The sequence below is a fragment of the Macaca nemestrina genome, chromosome 1 (assembly GCF_043159975.1).
Source record: "Macaca nemestrina isolate mMacNem1 chromosome 1, mMacNem.hap1, whole genome shotgun sequence".
Classification (NCBI taxonomy): domain Eukaryota; kingdom Metazoa; phylum Chordata; class Mammalia; order Primates; family Cercopithecidae; genus Macaca; species Macaca nemestrina.
In genome coordinates, this window is record NC_092125.1 from 108,167,369 (window position 1) to 108,187,665 (window position 20,297).

The 20,297-nt window shown below is 43.4% G+C and overlaps 1 protein-coding gene across 4 annotated transcripts in view; it reads right to left on the reverse strand.

The window, feature by feature from the left end:
- Positions 1–1,963: 1,963 nt before the first annotated feature.
- Positions 1,964–20,297, reverse strand: part of LOC105497855 (sorting nexin 27) — a 92,389-nt gene continuing 74,055 nt past the window's right edge. For 3 of the 4 annotated variants that reach the window (XM_071085349.1, XM_011769352.2, XM_011769354.3), the window contains 5 exons: positions 19,491–19,580; positions 8,814–8,963; positions 8,359–8,487; positions 7,918–7,977; positions 1,964–7,034 (listed from right to left, as the gene is read on the reverse strand). In XM_071085349.1, the coding sequence (XP_070941450.1) occupies positions 6,987–7,034; positions 7,918–7,977; positions 8,359–8,487; positions 8,814–8,963; positions 19,491–19,580 (477 nt within the window). In that variant the 3' untranslated portion in view covers positions 1,964–6,986. Of the gene's footprint in view, positions 7,810–7,917; positions 7,978–8,358; positions 8,488–8,813; positions 8,964–19,490; positions 19,581–20,297 lie in introns of all 4 variants that reach the window. The other variant, XM_011769353.2, reaches the window with a different exon arrangement.

The window sequence follows — 20,297 nt, forward strand, 5'->3', positions numbered from 1 at the left end:
ATTTGTTCTCCCAAGAAGCCAAGAGTCATCGTCATCTTTTAAAAGTTAATTCACCAACATTTACTACCTACTCTGCTTTGTCCAGCACTGTATCCTCGTCACCCTAAACAGTGCCCCAAACATTAGACATTGCTTAGTAAATAAGAAATGACCGTTGGACATCCATATTGGATTTCCCATCCGTATCTAAATCATCACAGGGCCAATGCTAAAACTTTCTCCCATAAAGTCCCAACTCATATATTTCTATTTTCTGGTCACGTAGACATAAAACCTCAAGAGTTTTTAGTACTTTCACATAAGCTCAATGGTATTAAATCATTAAAGATTTCACTTCCACAAACTTTCTCATATCATTTCCCTCTTTTTCAATTATCACTGCCTATACTTATTAACTGAGTAATCACAGCAATTTTCTAATTGGTCCTTCTGTCTATGTTCTGAAGCATCAATCTTTCTAAACTGCAGCTAATAAAAAACAAAACTACTCTGATTTTTTTTTTTCACAGAATACCTCAGTCTGGCATTCAAGGCTCTTCAAAGCCTTCCTTTCCACTTCGTTCCTACACATACCCCAATGGAACTATTCATTGTTCTCTGGGCAAGTTCGGCCCCTTTTCTCCCATGTCTTTTCATTCCCAGTTACTACAGTGTCTGGCACATCATGGCTCAATAAATGTTTGTTGAATACCTTCTTGTTGAAATGCTGCTCACACTACAACGGTTCATCTTAAACACTACTTTCTTCATGAAAACCCTAACGGCCCTCATCCACAGGTCTTTCCCCTTCCTTTTCTAGTCCTTATGGCACTTAAACCTTTCACTGCTATGTATCATGGCCGCGCGCAAGTGTCTCACTCTTCTGTGAGCCTGTAAGCTGGCAGAAATGTTTCTTTGCTTTTGTGTCTGTTGCAGTATCTCAATCTCCCCACCCCACCCCCAACAGCAGATACCTAATAAAAGTTTGACTTTAACCACTGTAACTCTAATTCTAGAATTCCACTTTGTTCTTCTTTATGGATTCTTTGCTTAGGAAAGATAACATTTCCCCCTCCATTAGCATAGTGGTGTTTCTTAGGTTTTAAATATCCAAAGCCAATGGGTGGGTGAGTGTATGAGCCCCCGAACAATGTCTCTTCCCAAGCTGCCAAACAAAATGTCACAATGGTCCTTGGTCTTATGGTCATCAGTTAAGGAACCAAAGCATGTGGTCAGAAGTTGTAAAAATAATAATAAATGAAGCTTTATAAAAAAATTAAAACGTCTCACCCACTACAAATGCTGAGCTTTTCAGACCAGAGTCAGCTCATAAACAAATGTACAGAGAGGAACAGGTACTCTTGAGAGCAGGTAATTAGGCCCCAGCACCTCAGATGCCTCTGTAAAAGCAAAAGGCAGTAGGATCACCCTTCTTCTCAGGAGTGTGGGAGCACAGGAGAGTAAGGCCACCCACAGTGCCTAGTTTTGCGCTGGCCATTCAACAGTCATAATGTGTTCCTTTCAGTCCAGATCCCAGAGAGAAAAACTTTCCCGATTTACCTGAAAAAGTATATACATGTTGCTGGGGGTGGGGAGGAGGGGCCATTACTAAGATCTGTACCAAAAGCTCTGCCAGGCTCTATCTGCATGGCTGAGAAAGGAATCCTGTGAATCTTCAAAGGATTTTTGTGCAAGCTTGCAGATGGGAGGGGTAAGCTCAGTCACCTCTGAGATCTGAAGGAGAAGAAGGAATTTTCAAAGGAGCCACTGGGAAGAGAACTGCAAACAAAGGGGCTTCCGTGGCTTCTTTCCTCACCCTTCTCCATTCCCTGCCCTCAAAAAACTGTCCCACTAGTTACCTGGGAAAACTGGTTAGATGTTTCTTCTTCTTTTCAGACTGACTACTCTAACTCAAATCTCAAAGGTCCCTCTTCACTTCTTCCCACACAACCCAAAGGATTTGTAGTCTAGGAAACCAAAGAAGTGTTTGATCAATAAATCAATTTATTTAAAAGAATATGTTACAATTAATTACACTAAGTGACATTACCAAACAATTTTAGAGTGGTTAGCTCTAGAACAAGGAATGAAAGAAACACTGTTAGCCATTATTGTGTCTGTGTATTTTCTCTTCACATTTCTTAAATCACAAATAAAAAATACAAGATACTGCAGTGAAAATACAATTAGAGTTTCTCTGAAATAAATTAAATGTGCATGGCCTGGGAAAAACTGAAGCCCAGCTCACTGGCTTAAAAGGGGGTCATGATATAAAATTAATGTCCAAGTTTAGCAGGTGGCCAAGTGCCTCCACCCCATATCACTCCCCTCTTTGATTCTATTCCTTCCCACAGCCCTGACCTTCCCACATACCCTAGATTATTGCTGAGGAGTGAGCTGATGCTGTCCTGGCAGCAATGAGGCCTGGCATGATGTGCTCAGGTTTAGGGGAACAGGAAGTCAAGAGGTGGACCTGGAAGATGGGGAGCTAGAGAAGCATACCCACTACCTCTCTTCTCCCTCTCTCTCTCTGAGTGCTCTATCACATCATCCTCCAAAAGGAAGCTACTGTGACACAATGAAGCTGGTGAAGAAACAGCAGTATGCTGGGGTCAACAGATCAAAGAGCTTCTACTGCTGAATGAATCTAGCCAAACAGTATAATGGCGAGAAGGAAGGGCACAGCAGTCCCTCCTGGTCTGGAAAATTCAGGTTAACTAGGATGCAGTCCCCTTCAAGAAAACTACCTCCTAGGAGCCCAGCCCAGAAGCTGGCAAATTCTGAGATAGGAGAGAGAGTCATCTCCTGGCGGTGCCCTATTCTGCTGCTCCAAGTGTTGGGTTTGGAGCTACAGGAAGGCATAACCCAAAGCTACTGGCCTGGGTAACTAAAGGATGAAACTAAATGAGCCAGGCATGAGGATGTTGGAATATTAATCTAATTCCTCCCTGAGAGCTCGGTCCAGGCCTAGGAGCTGCCCTGAGCACGCACATATCTGTACCTGCGCTTAGGCCTAGGGTAAGGAGAGGGTGGAAAAATTGAGAACAGAATAAACATATAAAGAGCAGAGGGCCCAAAGCATGGCCCAAGGGAACCTTTCTGCAGGGACAGGTTTCTCAGGGTCTACATTTTCTCCTGGGCCATAAAAAGCTCTGAGCTTCTATCCCAGAGAAACCAAGTGTGGAGGAAGGCCAGTGAGAGACCAGGAGGATCCTGCTGGTTCTGCCGGGATGAAGCTGGGGGCACTGGGAGCCCCCCTCTTCCAAGGGACAAATTGCAAAAGAAGTCTGGGTAGAAGCCTCCCTGGGCAGAAGCTGGGACTAAGAACAACAGTAGGGATTACAGAAAGGAAGTGCAGAGGAAGGGGAGAGAGAAGAGTCACAACTAACACTGCTTCATGCAAAGAAGGGTTTGATCCTATGGGACCCGCGCAGCCACAGGGACCCTGCCTCCATCACCCAAGGCCGTGCATGGGTGGAAGAGAAGAAGGCGCTGTCCTTTAGGGGTGCCTTCCTTCCCCACCTCCTTGCTGCAGCTGGGTACTTTGTTAGTGAGACACTTTTAAGAAGGGCTGTTCCTAAATAAATTCTGCCAACAGGCCAACTACCTATAGGGCCCTCACCTAATCTCCAAAGCACCAAGTGAATGCTATGCCAGAAAGGGAACATAGCACCATCTACCCATTCTAAGTGGCCTCCCAATCCCTATGTCTCATGTCTGAAGGTCAGCATTCGAGCTGTCAAATGGAATCCCAGATCTGTTCATTACTGTCCCACTCTGAGCGAGTAGGGGCAAATTGCTATTTTTACAGTTTGAACAAAGCTGGTACCAAAAGTCTCTTTAGCATCTAGGAGTGGGAAATCAACATGTCTTCTTTTCAGGGTCCTTTGGCTCATTTTAAATTCATTTAAGTCAAAAGAAGTTAGTTCTGTGTCAAAGTCTTCAAATTAGGGATCCCTCTGCAACTTTACACATTCAGCATTCTTATGTTTTGTACTCTGTGATTCCACCTAGATTTGGAGAAGGTGAGGGAGGAAAGGCTGTCCTCTTTGATCCCATACCAGCAAATGGCTGCCAGGATAACAAAATAAGAAAGAAAGAAAAGTGGGCCAGGTGCAGTGGCTCATGCCTATAATCCTAGCACTTTGGGAGGCTGAGGTGGGCAGATTACTTGAGGTCAGGAGTTCAAAACCAACCTGACCATCATGGTGAAACCCTGCCTCTAACAAAAATACAAAAAATTAGTGGGGCGTGGTGGTGCACGCCTGTAATCCCAGCTACTTGGGAGGCTGAGGCAGGAGAATCGGTTGAACCCAGGAGGCGGAGGGTGCAATGAGCCAAGATCGTGCCACTGCACTCCAGCCTGGGCGACAGAGCAAGACTCTGAGGAAAAAAAGAAAAACACTAATAAAAAGAAAGGAAAGGCCGGGCGCGGTGGCTCAAGCCTGTAATCCCAGCACTTTGGGAGGCCGAGACGGGTGGATCACGAGGTCAGGAGATCGAGACCATCCTGGTGAACACAGTGAAACCCCGTCTCTACTAAAACTACAAAAAACTAGCCGGGCGAGGTGGCGGGCGCCTGTAGTCCCAGCTACTCGGGAGGCTGAGGCAGGAGAATGGCGTGAACCCAGGAGGCAGAGCTTGCAGTGAGCTGAGATCCGGCCACTGCACTCCAGCCTGGGCGACAGAGCGAGACTCCGTCTCAAAAAAAAAAAAAAAAAAAAAGGGAAGGAGGGAGGGAGGGAGGGAGGGAGGGAGGATGGAAGGAAGGAAGGAAGGAAGGAGGAAAAAGAAAAGTGGCTTCACAATGATTTGCAACAACAAATTACAAAAAAAGAGATAAAAGAAGGAAAGAAAAAGAAAAAGAAAAGAAAAGAAAAGAAAGAAAGAAAGAAAGAAAGAAAGAAAGAAAGAAAGAAAGAAAGAAAGAAAGAAAGAAAGAAAGAAAGAAAGAGTGGCCTCACAATGATTTGCAAAAACAAAAAGAGACTTTCCAATCACCCCAACACTGCTCAGTAGAGTTGACTACAACCAATTATGACTGTCTCCCAGTTAGAGCAAAAGATGCCATCCTAGGAAGGTTTTCGTTTAGAAGGGGGAGAAGGGAACAAGAAAAGGCTCAAAGATGTGTTTTAGTTGCATCTGAGCCTGACTTGGTGTTTCTTATGCACTATCTACAGAGCTTAGGGGCTGGGAATATTGTCCTACCCCAACTAGCCCTGGCTTCTGATCCTGGGATGCAGCTCTTAAGTCTCAAAAGGTCTAGCTGCAAGATCAGATGAGGAGCTCTTTAAGGGACAGAAAGCAGAAAGGTTTTCCTTCAGTCTCTTTTTAATTAAAACTTGGGAGATCCAATCTAAATCAACCGTATTCCTACTACTCCTTCCTGGGTCCTCAATTGGCTTGGATGGGGCAATTATTTGGTTGGCACAGACCACTGACCCACTGCACGTTTCCCCAAGGCCTTGAAGATATTACTGGATCTCTTCCCATCACTGCTGTTTAAGGAAGTCACAGAGAATGCCATAGTTATGGGTGGTTATTGGTCAGGAATGGAGGAGGTAAAACCTCACGTACACAGGGCATTGCTTGCTTTCCTTCCTCTATGTAAGTCCAACCTGTGTGCCTAAGGTATCAGTTTAACTCTGGTCCCAAGTACTATCCCTGCTGCAAAAGAATGCAGGGGAGGTCACAGCAGCTCATGCCTGTAATCCCAGCACTCTGGGAAGCTGAGACAGGAGGATCACCTGAGGCCAAGAGTTTGAGACCAGCCTGGGCAACACAGTGAGACCCTGTCTCTACAAAAAAATTTTAAGAAGAATTAGCCAGGTGTGGTGGTGCACACCTGTAGTCCCAGCTACTCAGGAGGGTGAGGTGGAAGGATCACCTGAGCCCAAGAATTCAAGGTAACAGTGAGCTATGATCATGCCACTACACTCCAGTCTGGGTGACAGAGTTTAAGACCCTGTCTCAGAAAAAAAAAAAGGGGGGGGGGCAAGGGAAACAGGAAATTACTACCATGAAGTGTTTCAGGTTCAGGTTCCCATGGCATCAACCTCCTGAGCCCACGCACAACTCCACTCAGGGCCGGTTGAGGGAAAGCATACTGAGGTTCTAGGAAAGCAGGAAGGAGGTGCAGAATGTGGCTAGAAAGCCAGGAGTGAGAGAAACAGATGGATCAGAAAAACTGTCATGGAATCAAGAGACCATACCAGGACTTTAGGCTCTCCCTGCAGAACTACAGCCTGTTAACCTTGAAAAACACACCTCTTTCTCCTCCCCAACACCCTCTTGGAAGATAAAGAAACTATACTCCCTGTTCCTCAGACTCTATGGCAACCCATGAGCCGGAATCTATACTCGATACAAAAAAGGGGCAAAAATCCAAGCAGGTTGTAAACTTTTCAAGTCCTTCATGAGGAGAGGTATTTTTCCCTGTAAAATGCTTTTTTTTTTTCCTTTTTAAAGTTTGTTTCAAAATAAAGAGAGCACAAGAGAGGTCATGGATTCTAGTGAAAGGTGTGTAAAAACACAAGCTAAAAAAGGTACTGCCATCAATATGAAATTTAAAAAGAAATATATATATGTATATACGTGCAGCTAATTTGTGTATATATAATTTTTACATACATACATATATATGTCTGAACAGTGCAAATGGATGAAGTTCATAGTTCCAGTTTTAAAAATATAGTACAAGGAGAGGCTGTTGGTATGAGGCCCAGGTGAAAGGACAAAGATACCTTTGGCAAGTTGGTTGGGCTTATTTTCTTTTCCTGTCTTAACTCAGTTGACTTCTGGTGCTGACCAATCTGCTGTTTACTACCACCTCAATTCCAGAGACATGAAATTCAGAGGGCGTTATTAATAATATTTAGTTTAGGGCTTTTGAATATAATGACTTTAACTCTTTCTCTTCTTTTGTGTTAATGGTTACTCTGTCTGAAATGGGACATGAAAGGAGCAAGAGGATGGGGGTGAAAGGAAGGGAAGGGGATAAGGAAAGGCTAGGTGGCCACATCTCTCTGCTGTGACCTCGCCATCTGGAAAATGTTCTGAAAGGAAAAAAAAAAAAAAGAGTTATTGGGAAGCCACATCTCCTCTTCTCTGGAGACAACTCCTCAAACAGAAGCTAAAAAGGTATGCCTGGATGACTCAATCTGATTGGCCGTATCTCTCCTGATATAACTTCTCATCTAGAATCATAGCCTTTTAGAGCCGGAAGGGACCTTGGATATTAATTACGTGGTTCAGTCTTCCTGTTTCACAGAAGAGAAAACTGAGAGCTAGGGAAACTGATTTACCCAAAATTACACAGAGGAAAAAAAAGCCAGGAGAAAACCAAGATAAAATTCCCAGAGCCCAATGTTCTTTCTACTGCACTAAGAATATAAATTTTCATGTTATTGACTTGACCTCCTGATTCTTTCAAAGATTTTGAGAATAAGTAGCTAATTATTCAGAATCTTCCAAATTCTGTTCCAGCACTGGCACACACAGACAGCAGTAAAGCAACAGGAAACACCTTCCCTCACACACACATTCTTGGTTCGCCTAGAAAGACTGCCAGGACTCATCCAGTCAGACGGCTACAACTGAGGACAGCTTCCCCTGCGGGTCAGGAACAACATGGAGGGTGATCTGATTTAAAAAACTGGCAGAGGAGGGTCCATGAAGTCATGAGAGATGGAAGAGCCTGTAGCCAATGTCCACCCTCTAGACAAGGGAAGAAGCAGGGCTTTTTTGCACAGCCCGTTCACCATCCAGAGGCCAACCTTGCTGGAAGAATGTCCTGGCTCACATGAGATAATCAGTCTCTAACTAATATTCCTAGAAAGACAGAGATGGAGGTGAGGGTCCCAGGTATTTGGCCACAGGCCTATAAATTTTAAAGAAACAAAAAGATGAAAGGTCAATTCAAGAACTGTTCAGAATTACCTCTTTTCTCCACTTGAGCTCGCAGAACACCCTCTCGAAGCACTCATGCATATAATTGAACTGAAAAAAAACGGTGGTGACAATCACTAACTTCTCAAGAGAAGGTACCTCAGGACTGTGCCTTTGAACTCCTGTCCCCAGTCATCCCATCTTCCAAACTCAGTCTACAGAAAAACCCTGACAAGTACCACAAAACTCAGGCCTGGTTCATCCACTATTCTCTAGCTCCTTCTAGTGGTAACTATGAGCCAAGTGGAATAGGAAATTGCCAATTCCAGTCAGGCCTAAAGCAGACAGGATGAATCTGGGGGTTCCAGGATTCAAACAGGTTCAGATCTCAAGACAACTACTAGCTCTATCTCTCTCTCCATTTATGCATTTAGCTGGAAAAAAAAAAAAAAAAAAACTAAGTCCCAGTTACTTTCCTCAAATTGCACTCACATATGGTGTGAAGATTTTAACCCATCGGGGCTTCTTCTCTCCTCGTGCATATTCGAAACAGAAGGCCATCCCTTCTTCATCTGTGTCCCATCGCTGCATCTCATCCCATTCAAATGCAATTACCTGGTTCTGGACAACCAAGACAAGGGAGTAAGGTACAGTCTGTGTTTCAGAGTACTAGGGAACTGAGGTAGAGGGTTCTGAACCAGGAGACAGAAGAGAAATGAATGGAGATGTCTGCATCCCTTCAGAGAAAGGATTGTGACAGAAGAATACAAATCAGTGGAAGCAGTCAATGAAGTTGAGGATCAGTGTGGATTCCATGCCTGTTTATCTGCCCAGTCAAAATACAATTTTGATTTCATTTCCCTCTAAAAAGGAATTAAAACATCACAAGCAAGTGAGCATCAAAGTATCTCCAGTCCTCGTAGCAGAGCCCTATGCTGAAAACTCACCTCCAGCTGTCCTTCTTCAGTGCAGGCATGCAGTTTAAAGTGCGTGATGCTGATGGCTGTGATAACGTGCCCCTTCCTCCTGGAGTCACAGGCACAGTGGGGAAAGATGATTTCATTGTAGCCCTCACAAGTCCTTAGCATGTTGAGGTACTGAAAAAAAAAAAAGAAGAAGGAAGGAGAAAAGGGGTTACTATGGTACTAAACACAATGAAGAGCTATTGAGATGTGCAAGAAAAAGAACAAAGAGTATTCTCACCCAGCAACCTGAAGACCTGGCCTCTGGTCTTGCACCCATCCCTAAGTTGGGAAAGGACTCTGAGACAATTATTTTCATTTTTGAGACCAGGTCTTGCTCTGTCACTTAGGCTGGAGTGGCATGCAGTGGCATGATCTTGGCTCACTGAAACCTCAATCTCCAGGGTGCAAGCAATCCTCCCACCTCAGCCTCCAGTGATCCTCCTGCCTCAGCTCCCAAGGAGCTGGGACCACAGGCACACACCACCATACCCAGCTACTTTTTTGATTTTCTGTAGAGACAGGGTCTCTCTATGTTACCCACGCTGGTATCGAACTCCTGGGCTCAATTAATCCTCCCACCTCAGCCACCCAAAGTGCAAGGGTTACAGGCGTGAGCCACTGTGCCTGGCTAGCAATTCTTTATCCCACTTTCAACTTCTGCCTTGTTTTTTTTTTTTTTTTTTTTTTTTTTTTGCCATAAGTAAGGAAACAACACCTTCATACTTCTAACCCTCCTTTCTCTACTTCAGAAAGATACAGGCCAGGTGCAGTGGGTCACGCCTGTAATCCCAACACTTTGAGAGGCCAAGGCGGATGGATCAAGAGGTCAGGAGATCAAGACCATCCTGGCTAACACAGTGAAACCCCGTCTCAATGGAGTGCAGTGGCATGACCATGTCTTACTGCAGCCTCAAATACCTCAAATACCTAATAATACAAAAAATTATCTGAGCGTGGTGGCACACGCCTGTAGTTTCAGCTACTCAGGAGGCTGAGGCAGGAGAATCACTTGAACCCAGGAGGCAGAGGTTGCAGTGAGCTGAGATCGTGCCACTGCACTCCAGACTGGGAGACAGAGCAAGAATCTGTCTCAGGGAAAAAAACAAAAACAAAAACCCAGAAAAACAAAAAGACACACAGATGAAAACCAGAAGATATACTATAACCAGGACTCACAGGGCTAGAAGGGGTCTCACAATTCTGTTTAGTCTGATCCTCTATTTTCATTGTAATCAAGGGATGGGAATCTAATCTATCCTTACAATTAGGAAAGGGAATAAATATTTCTCTCTCTCTCTTTTTTTTTTTTGATACGGAGTCTTGCTCTGTCACCCAGGCTGCAGTGCAGTGGCCCGATCTCGGCTCACTGTAAGCTCCGTCTCCCGGATTCACGCCATTCTCCTGCCTCAGCCTCCTGAGGAGCTGGGACTATAGGCGCCTGCCACCAAGCCCGGCTAATTTTTTGCATTTTTAGTAGAGACAGGGTTTCACTGTGTTAGCCAGGATGGTCTCCATCTCCTGACCTCGTGATCCACCCGCCTCGGCTTCCCAAAGTGCTGGGATTACAGGCATGAGCCACTATGCCCGGCAGTAGTATTTCTCCTTATTCCTTTTGCAATCAAAAGTTACAATGATCTATAGTAAGGATTAAGCTACCCCAAATCTCATACTTACAAAATGTTAAAACTGAAAGAGACTTTAAAAATGAGTCATTTTATGGGAACTCAGAGTAAGATGAGACTAGCCTGCAGTCACAAGTAATAATAAGTGGCACAACTAGGACTAGAACCCAAGTTTAATTTCCAGGCCTCTGTTCCTTTTACTGTCACCGACTAGTCCCCAAATCAACCCCATTGTCCCCTGGGTCTCCAGTATATATGGTTCCTTAAAAAGCATCTGGACCAAAATAAAGTGCCACATATGACTCTCACAGTTACAACACGGCAGAACTAATCCAGAGGGGCCATGTGCAGTGCTCACGCCTGTAATCCCAGAGTACTTTGGGAGGCTGCAGCAGGAGGACTGCTTGAGCCCAGGAATTTGAGACCAGCATGGGCAACACAGTGACGCCTTGTCTCTACAAAAAATTTCAAAATTAGCTGGGTATGGTGATATGTGTCTGTAGTCCTAGCTATTTGGGAGGCTTAGGCAGGAGGAGGATAGGTTGAGCTCAGGAGTTTAAGGCTGCAGTGAGACATGGTCATGCCACTGCACTCCAGCCTGGGCAACAGAGCGAGTCCCCATCTCTTTATTTATGTATTTATTTATTTAAATTGAGACAGAGTCTCACTCTGTCACCCAGGCTGGAGTGCAGGGGTGTGACCATGTCTCACTGCAGCCTCCATCTCCCAGGTTCAAGCAATTCTCATGCCTCAGCCTCCTGAGTAACTGGGACCACAGATGTGTGCCACCACACCTGGCTAATGCTTTGTATTTTTAGTAGAGACGGGGTTTCGCCATGTTGGCCAGGCTGGCCTTGAACTCCTGGCCTCAAGTGATCTGCCTGCCTCAGCCTCCCAAAGTTCTGGGATTACAGGTGTGAGCCACAGTGCCTGGCCTAGAGGTGCAACAATATTTCAATCACATCATTTTTCTTCCCTCCCTCCTTCTATCACCCTATTACACCTTCTCTTTTTTATTGTCCTTCCTAGATCAGTGATAAACATGGATACTGCTTAATCCTGCCATTAGCACTATAAACAAAAGAAATCTCTGACTCCTATACTTTGGTAAATATGACAGGGGTGGGTGGTATAGAACAGAATAGAACTCCTCTGGGGTTATAATAAACAGCAATGCCTGAAACACAGAGGAGTGATTAAGAGGCCCAGACTACCCTGGGCTTGAATCCTGGCCCCATTACTTCCATTACTTCCTAACTGTGCAACCTTTTGTAAGTTACTTTAAGGCAGGCAAATTACTTAATCCCAGGTGCCTCAGTTTCCTCTTCCATAAAAGGGAAATAATAATAGCATCTATACCACAGTGTGATTTGTGAGCATTAAATACAGAGTATTTGGCTGGGCATGGTGGCTCACACTTGTAATCCCAACACTGGGAGGCTGAGGTGGGAGGATCACTTGAGCCCAGGAGTTAGAGACCAGCCTAGGCAATACAGTGAAACCCATCTCTACAAAAACAACAACAACAACAACAACAAAAAATTTGCCAGGCACCTGTAGTCCTAGCTACTTGGGAGGGTGAGGTAGGAGGATTGGTTGAGCCCAGGAGGTCAAGGCTATGATGGCACCACTGCACTCCAGCCTGGCTGAGATTGCACCACTGCACTCCAGTCTGGGTGACAGAGCAAGACCCTGTCTCAAAACAAGAAATAAAAATAAAAAAGATATTTAACATAGTACTCAGCCATAATTAGGAATTCAATAAATGACAGCTAAAATAAACTTTTTAAAATATCCGGAAATTACTTTCAAAAATTCCTGGGGTGAGCTTCAAGTCAGTGACAGTAAAACAAACAAACAAATCTCCTGGGGGAAGAAAGCATACGAATGAAACAGAGGCAACATGAATGGCAGAAAGTCGAAGGCTATTGAAGCTGGGTAATGGGTACATGGGGACTAATTGTATTTTTCTTTCAACTTCTTTATGTATTTAAAAATTTACACAGCTGGGTGTGGTGGTTCATGCCTGTGATCCCAGCACTTTGGGAGGCTGAGGCAGGCAGATTACCTGAGACCAAGAGTTCGAGACCAGCCTGGCCAACATGGTGAAACCCCATTTCTACTAAAAATACAAAAATTAGCCAGGCGTAGTGGCATGCATTTGTAATCCCAGCTACACAAGAGGCTGAGGCAAGAGAACTGCTTGAACCTGGAAGGTGGAGGTTGCAGTGAGCCAAGATTGTGCCACTGCACTCCAGCCAGCCTGGGCAACAGAGTGAGACTCCATCTCAAATACACACAATAAAATGTTAAAAGAAAAAGAACATCCTAGCAATCAGGCCTCTGGCACTCAATTCAAGCCATCTTCCTAACATAGTCATCAGAAACTTTACTGCTCAATAAGCAGCAATTCTGCTCCAGGACACTAACACCTCTGCAAATGCCAGTGGGTGCTGTCGACCCTTGAAACTAGTTCTACTCATGTCCTTTAACAAAATAGGATTACACATAGCACATCTGTTGAGAGTTCTCTTCGTTGAGAGGTACCACTACTATTTTTGACAAATATTTCTGCCATAATCTCTTATTGGGAGTTTTACTATAATATATCTTTTAAAAAGAGAGAAGCATGCCAACAAAGGCAGGGATTGGGAAAAGAGATCAGAAGAAGCATGGAGCTCTGAGTATCTTAAACTCTCTCTTTGTGACCCTGAGTAAGTTACTCTACTTGGGATCTTCTTCTCTTCTGCCATCTGGAAATAAAAGACATTGCTGCCATCCTGTCTTCACTGATGCAGGGAAAAATATATGCACTGGAGCCTGACAAAAATGGGTTCAAATCACATTTTCAAATTCTAGTTCCACTTCTGACAAGCTATGTGATCTTAGGTAAGAATCTTAATCTCTCAGATTCCACTTCTCTGTAAAGTAGGAATAATACCTACAGGGTTGTTATAAGGAGAAAATGAGACTTCATATAAAGTGCCTAGACCAGTCAGGCACATAATACATGCCCTCTCCGTCCCCTCTGAATCAAAAGACTGCTTTATCCCTCCGTATTCAAGAATGTAGTCCTTGAAAGCAAAAGACCTTCAGGGGACTTCTTAATGGCATAAGCTCTAAAAATAACCCAAGGGAAAACCAAGGGCACCTGTGCCCTTGGTGAGCCAATAAAGGTAAAGTCTCATTGGGAGACAAGGTTTTCAGAGAGCTCAGATTGGGCAGTATTTATCAGCATTAAGTGGGCAGTCCCTACATCCTTGGGCTTGCACAAAGCCTCAAAGAAGAAGCATTTAAAATTTTACAGGAGGGGATCAGAAAAAACACCTATGGAGTACCATGCTTACTTCCTGGGTGACAAAATAATCTGTACACCAAACTCCCATGACATGCAGTTTACCTATGTAACAAACCTGCACATGTGTCCCTGAACCTAAAATAACTTTTAAAAAAATGTTTTTATATAAATCAAAAACTTGTCAAAGAAAGGTGAATTTTTTTTTCTTTTTCTTTTTTTTTTTTGAGACAGAGTCTCGCTCTGTTGCCCAGGCTGGAGTGTAGTGGCACAATCTCAGCTCACTGCAACCTCCACCTCCCAGGTTCAAGCAATTCTCCTGCCTCAGCCTGAGTAGCTGGGACTACAGGTGTGCGCCACCACGCCCGGCTAATTTTTGTATTTTTAGTAGAGACGGGGTTGCACCATGCTGGTCAGGCTGGTCTCAAACTCCTGATTTCGTGATCTGCCTGCCTCGGCCTTCCAAAATGCTAGATCCAAAGTGCTAGGATTACAGGCATGGCTTAAAGCATATTTACATAAGGGTATTTAAAAGGGTATTTGGTATTTGAAACACCAAATCATCCTGCCCATTCTCCTTTCAGGAGACTGTGCCCACTTAAAGTTGATAAATACTACCCAGCCTGAGTCTCTCTGACCACCCTGTCTCCCAATGAGACTTGACTCTGTTATCTCCCCAAGAACACAGGTTCCCTTAGTTTTCACTTTAAGCTTTGAGTAACTAAATATGTATCCCGAATTATCTTCCTTTATTCATATAACATGTAGAAAGTGGCCCATTTAAGCCAAAGAATTGGAAAGGTATAGTACAGGATATTTTTAAAATGTTCAATATTCAGCAAGACAAATAAATACAGATATAGGGCAGTTTCTGATTTTTTTTTTTTTTTTTTTTTTTTTGAGATGGAGTCTCGCTCTGTCGCCCAGGCTGGAGTGCAGTGGCACCATCTTGGCTCACTGCAAGCTCCGCCTTCCAGGTTCACGCCATTCTCCTTGCCTTAGCCTCCTGAGTAGTTGGGACTACAGGCATCCGCCACCACGCCCGGCTAATTTTTTGTAGTTTTAGTCGAGACGGGGTTTCACCGTGTTACCCAGGATGGTCTCAATCTCTGGACCTCGTGATCTGCCCACCTCGGCCTCCCAAAGTGCTGGGATTATAGGCGTGAGCCACCGCGCCCAGCCGACAGTTTTTAAAGCAGAGACTCAATGCTTAACAGAGCAGAACACTTTAGGTGAATGTGTTAAGGTCCACTCCAGAGAACTCTCTCTTCTCCCAAACAACCTGCCAAGGGTCAAATCAGGTCCAAAATAGAAGTAAGGGACTGAGAAGAACCTCAAGAGCCAACTCTCCCAAAACCAGAATCAGAGTAGTGATTCTGAAGCACCTAACGTTCCAGAATCACCAGTGTGCTTTTTAAAAATAAAGTTCCCTAGGACCTACCCCCAGAGATTCTGGCTTAGTAAATGTGGAGTGGAGTCTAGAAATCTGCATTTTAAGTAGCTTCAAAAGTGTCTTCCATGTAAGTAGACTGGAGACCATACTTTGAGAAAAACTGACATACATGCTGCCTTGCGTGAAATCAATACAAATTATGTAGTGAAACACAAAAGCTCTTTATTTATCTGTTCAACAATGGCAAAATCAGGCCACTTCAACATAAGAAAAGCATAATTTACATATGTCTACTGTTTGTGTGAGGAGACAGAAAGGGAGGGAGGGAGGAAGGAAGAGAAGAGAAAACATTATTTCTTGTACATTATATTCCCAACCATCCAAATCTGAGATTCAGTCTAACTTTGTAATTAAGTATAAAACAAAAAATGTTTTTGATCACACTGGGTATTATAAACTATGCACAGATGTGAGCTCTCTTCTGTATTTGGAGATTTGGAGGACAGGGGAACTTAGACAAAGCTTATTTATCTTCTAAGAATCTTGGCGTATTTTGTCAAGATTCTACTTAATAGGTGATAATCTGAATATCCCGGTTTTACAGAAAAGAAACTAAAACTGAGAAGTTCATTGTGTTGCTGCGGGTCTCACAGTGATGTGACAACTACAAATTGTAGTCACCTCACCTAATCATAGGCCTGTTCACCATACTTAGTTGCTATGTTTAATGGCATCAAGGCCTATGGGCCTAGAAGGGCCCATGTGAGAAGTTTCAATGTATTGACCATGAGCTAATATTGCCTAGGCTAATGCCTTTGAACACTGATACTTGAATACATATTATACTTATAAAATTCAAACTGTGATCAGATTTTGTTCAAAATCTGACTCTCATATCATGTGGCTAGTACCCAGAAATACGTTGGCACTAGGTTTTCAAGACAATCTAATTCCACAAACGTTTAAGCCTATTTTATACACAATGGCAAAAGACCATGGGGAAACATATCTATCAACTATACTTGAGTTTTTACCTGGGTGATTACAAAATATAAATAAGTCTAACAATGACTTCATAATAGATTACTGTGCTCATTAAATTCAGATTTTCTATATTTTGCCACAGCACAACGCAAACCTATTTATTTCTCTCACACCTTGCACTGTGCTTGGCACGTACTTGGTACTCAACAAATATGTTTTGTTGAATGCATAGATGGAAAGATAGTGTGTTTGGAGTACTATAAATGCAAAGAAACAGTATGTATTCCACACTGGTATTATGAGAAGGCCTTATGAAATTATTTTGATTCTATTAACTTTTCAGAAACGAGAAAACTTTGTTGGCTTTGGCAAAGGCAAAGGACTACTGCAGAAGTGGATGGCCCGTTAGTATTTGGCCCTTTTCACCAAAAAGATGCAAATGTAGTATGAGTCCGAATCATGCATTAATATATAGAAGACAATGCATTATCTTAAAGAACAGGTGAAGTCGCATTTTAAAATTCTGTCTCACAAATAGCAAAATTCTTCTAACCAAAATTCTGACAAGATTTAATTACATTTAAAAGATTTTACATTTTCTATGTCAGCCTCCTGATACATAGAACATCGGTAAGATGGCTCCCTGATCTCTGGCAATTTTCTAAAGTAAAGAGATTTATTACTTTTCATCATATAAGTGATTAAAATAACTAACTTAGCTAGATATAAGATTACAGGCTAAGTTCAATGGCTGACTGGTTTGCTTTTTTGTTGTTGTTATTAAGATGGAGTCTCACTGTGTTTCCCAGGCTGAAGTGCAGTGGCGAAATCTCAGCTCAGTGCAACCTTCACCTCCCGGGTTCAAGTGATTCTCTGGCCTCAGCCTCCTGAGTAGCTGGGATTACAGGCACATGACACCACACCCAGCTACTTTTTGTATTTTTAGTAGAGATGGGGTTCCACCATGTTGGCCAGGCTGGTCTCGAACTCCTGACCTCAGGTGATCCACCCGCCTCAGCCTCCCAAAGTGCTGGGATTACAGGCGTGAGCTACCGCGCCCCACAGCTGTTTGCACTCTTATTCCAACCCAATTAATGTACATGAATCAACACTCTCTCCTGAAAAGTACACAGAAGGTCCAAAATAATTCAAATGACTTATCAGAATCATTACTAAAGAATGAAAATGATACAGGTGGTCACTAACTTACAATGCTTTTTTTGACTTAATGCTTTTTTGACTTTATGATGGTGTGAAAGCCATGTGTGTGCAGTAGACGTTGTATTTCAATTTTTTTTTTTAAACTTTTCTGCTGTCTTTACAAGTACCTCAAATTTTTGCTCAAAACTTTAAATAACTTTAGGCCTGGCGCAGTGGCTCACGCCTGTAATCCCAGCACTTTGGGAGGCCAAGGCAAGTGGTTCACTGAAGGTCTGGAGTTCGAGATCAGCCTGGCCAACATGGTGAAACCTCTTCTCTACTAAAAATACAAAAATTAGCCAGGTGTGGTGGCGGGTGCCTATAGTCCCAGCTACTGGGGAGGCTGAGGACGGAGAATCGCTTGAGCCCAGGATGCAGAGGTTGCAGTGAGCTGAGATCACACCACTGTACTCCAGCCTGGGTGACACAGCGAGACTCAGTCTCAAAACAAACAAACAAACAAAAAAACAAAAAAAAAACCAGTTTAAATAACTTCATTCTAAAATAGGCTTTGTGTTAGATGATTTTGCCTGACTGTAGGGTAATACATGTTCTGATCACATTTAAGGCAGGCTAGGCTAAGCTATAATGTTTGGTAGGTTAGGTGTATTAAATGCATTTTTGATTTAATATTTTCAACTTAAGATGTGTTTACTGGGATATAACCCCATCGTAAGTTGAGGAGCATGTGTAATTGAAAAAATTTCGACTACATGTGAATCCGTCAAGAGAGAAATTTTAAAATGTTATAATGAGTAGAAATTTTTATGTGTTCTTTACTAATTTTATTTTTGACAATTTCCATCCCTGTATCTATGGCAGATACAAATTGGAAACGAATTTAAAGCCATTTAAGGAATACTCTAGGCAGCCCTGTTCAGCAAAACTTTCAGTGATGATGAAAATGTTCTATACCTGCACAGTCCAATATGCTAGCTATTCACTGTGCACATACGGCTGCTTAGCACTGAAATGTGGCTAGAGCAGCTACAGAACTGAATTTTAAATTGTATTTAATTTAAATGAATTTAAATTTATATTTAAATACCTACATGAGTCTAGTAGCTATTGAATCAAATAGCACAATTCTAGGATGATATACTAACCAAGAGCACTACAGAGCATAAATGTTTAAGCAACTGCAGAAATCGAAGCTGTAAAAACAAATGATTTTGCTATTGCTAAATCATGACTAATTTCTTTTTTTTTTTTTTTTTTTTGAGATGGAGTCTCGCTCTGTCGCCCAGGCTGGAGTGTAGTGGCCGGATCTCAGCTCACTGCAAGCTCCGCCTCCTGGGTTTACGCCATTCTCCTGCCTCAGCCTCCCGAGTAGCTGGGACTACAGGCACCCGCCACCTCGCCTGGCTAGTTTTTTGTATTTTTTAGTAGAGACGGGGTTTCACCATGTTAGCCAGGATGGTCTTGATCTCCTGACCTCGTGATCCGCCCGTCTCGGCCTCCCAAAGTGCTGGGATTACAGGCTTGAGCCACCGCGCCCGGCCAATCATGACTAATTTCTAATGTTAAAAAGCTAAATATCAGTTCTTATACAATCTTATCTATATCCTATTGTAATGTTTTATAGAACTTTTGTTGTATTTAATCAAAAAAGTTATTATTAATAAAAAAAAATTATGGGTCAGGCTCAGTGGCTCATTCCTGTAATCCCAGCACTTTGGGAGGCTGAGGCAGGTGGATCACCTGGGGTCAAGAGTTCGAGACCAGCCTGGCCAACATGGCAAAACCCTGTCCCTACTACAAATACAAAAATTAGCTGGGCGTGGTGGCGCATGCCTGTAGTCCCAGCTACTCGGGAAGCTGAGACAGGAGAATCGCTTGAACCCAGGAGGCAAAGGTTGCAGTGAGCCTAGATTGTGACACTGCACTTCAGCCTGGGCAACACAGCAAGACTCTATCCCTCCCCCCGCCCCCACTCCCCCCCAAAAACAGTAATAAAATTATGTACCAATATACAGTAATTCAAGATCTTTGTGTGTTAGATGGAGAAACACAATAGACTTTGCATCAAGGTCCCTATTCCCCCCCTTTTTAAAAATTAGTTAAGCCACTAACCACATTGTAATCCTTTCAAAAATGACTGGAACAATAGGTTTAAAAGGTAGGAAGGGGCATTTTATAAAGGGATTATGGGGACATAAACTTACCATGACCATTTTTCTTTGTTCGTATAGCTTCTGTAATTGGTAGGACTTTTCTTCTGCTTTGATGTAACCTTTCTTCACATCATCGACTGCCTATCACCAAAACAGAAGTAGAAAAGAAAGGAGTCTAAAAATCGTTATTATGTACATTCTCGATGAAAACAGACACAGATGCATTTTCAGAAAATCTCTTGTCCACTTGGACCACCATCATTACCAGTGAACTCTGCCACGTGTCCAGGAATATGGTCTGGCTCTGTGTCCCCACTCAAATCTCATCTCAAATTGTCATCCCCACTTGTCGAGGGACCCAGTGGGAGGTGACTGGATCATGGTCTGGTTTCCCCATGTTGGTCTCGTGATAGTGAGGGAGTTCTCACAAGATCTGATGGGGTTTTTTTGTTTGTTTTGAGACAGAGTCTGGCTCTGTCACCCAGGCTGGAGTGTAGTGGCACAATCTCGGCTCACTGAAACCTCCGCCTCCCGGGTTCAAGTGATTCTCCTGCCGCAGCCTCCAGAGTAGCTGGGACTACAGGCATGAGCCACCACACCCAGCTAATTTTTGTATTTTTAATAGAGATGGGGCTTCACCATGTTGGACAGCCTAGTCTCGAACTCTTGACCTCAAGTGATCTGCCCGCCTCGACCTCCCAAAGTGCTAGGATTACAGGCAGGAGCCACCGCACTTGGCCTAGATCTGACAGTTTTAAAAATAGCAGTTCCCCCTGTGTGTGCTTGCTCTCTCTCGTAGCCTTGTGAAGAAGGAGCTTGCTTCCCCTTCACCTTGTGCCATGATTGTAAGTTTCCAGA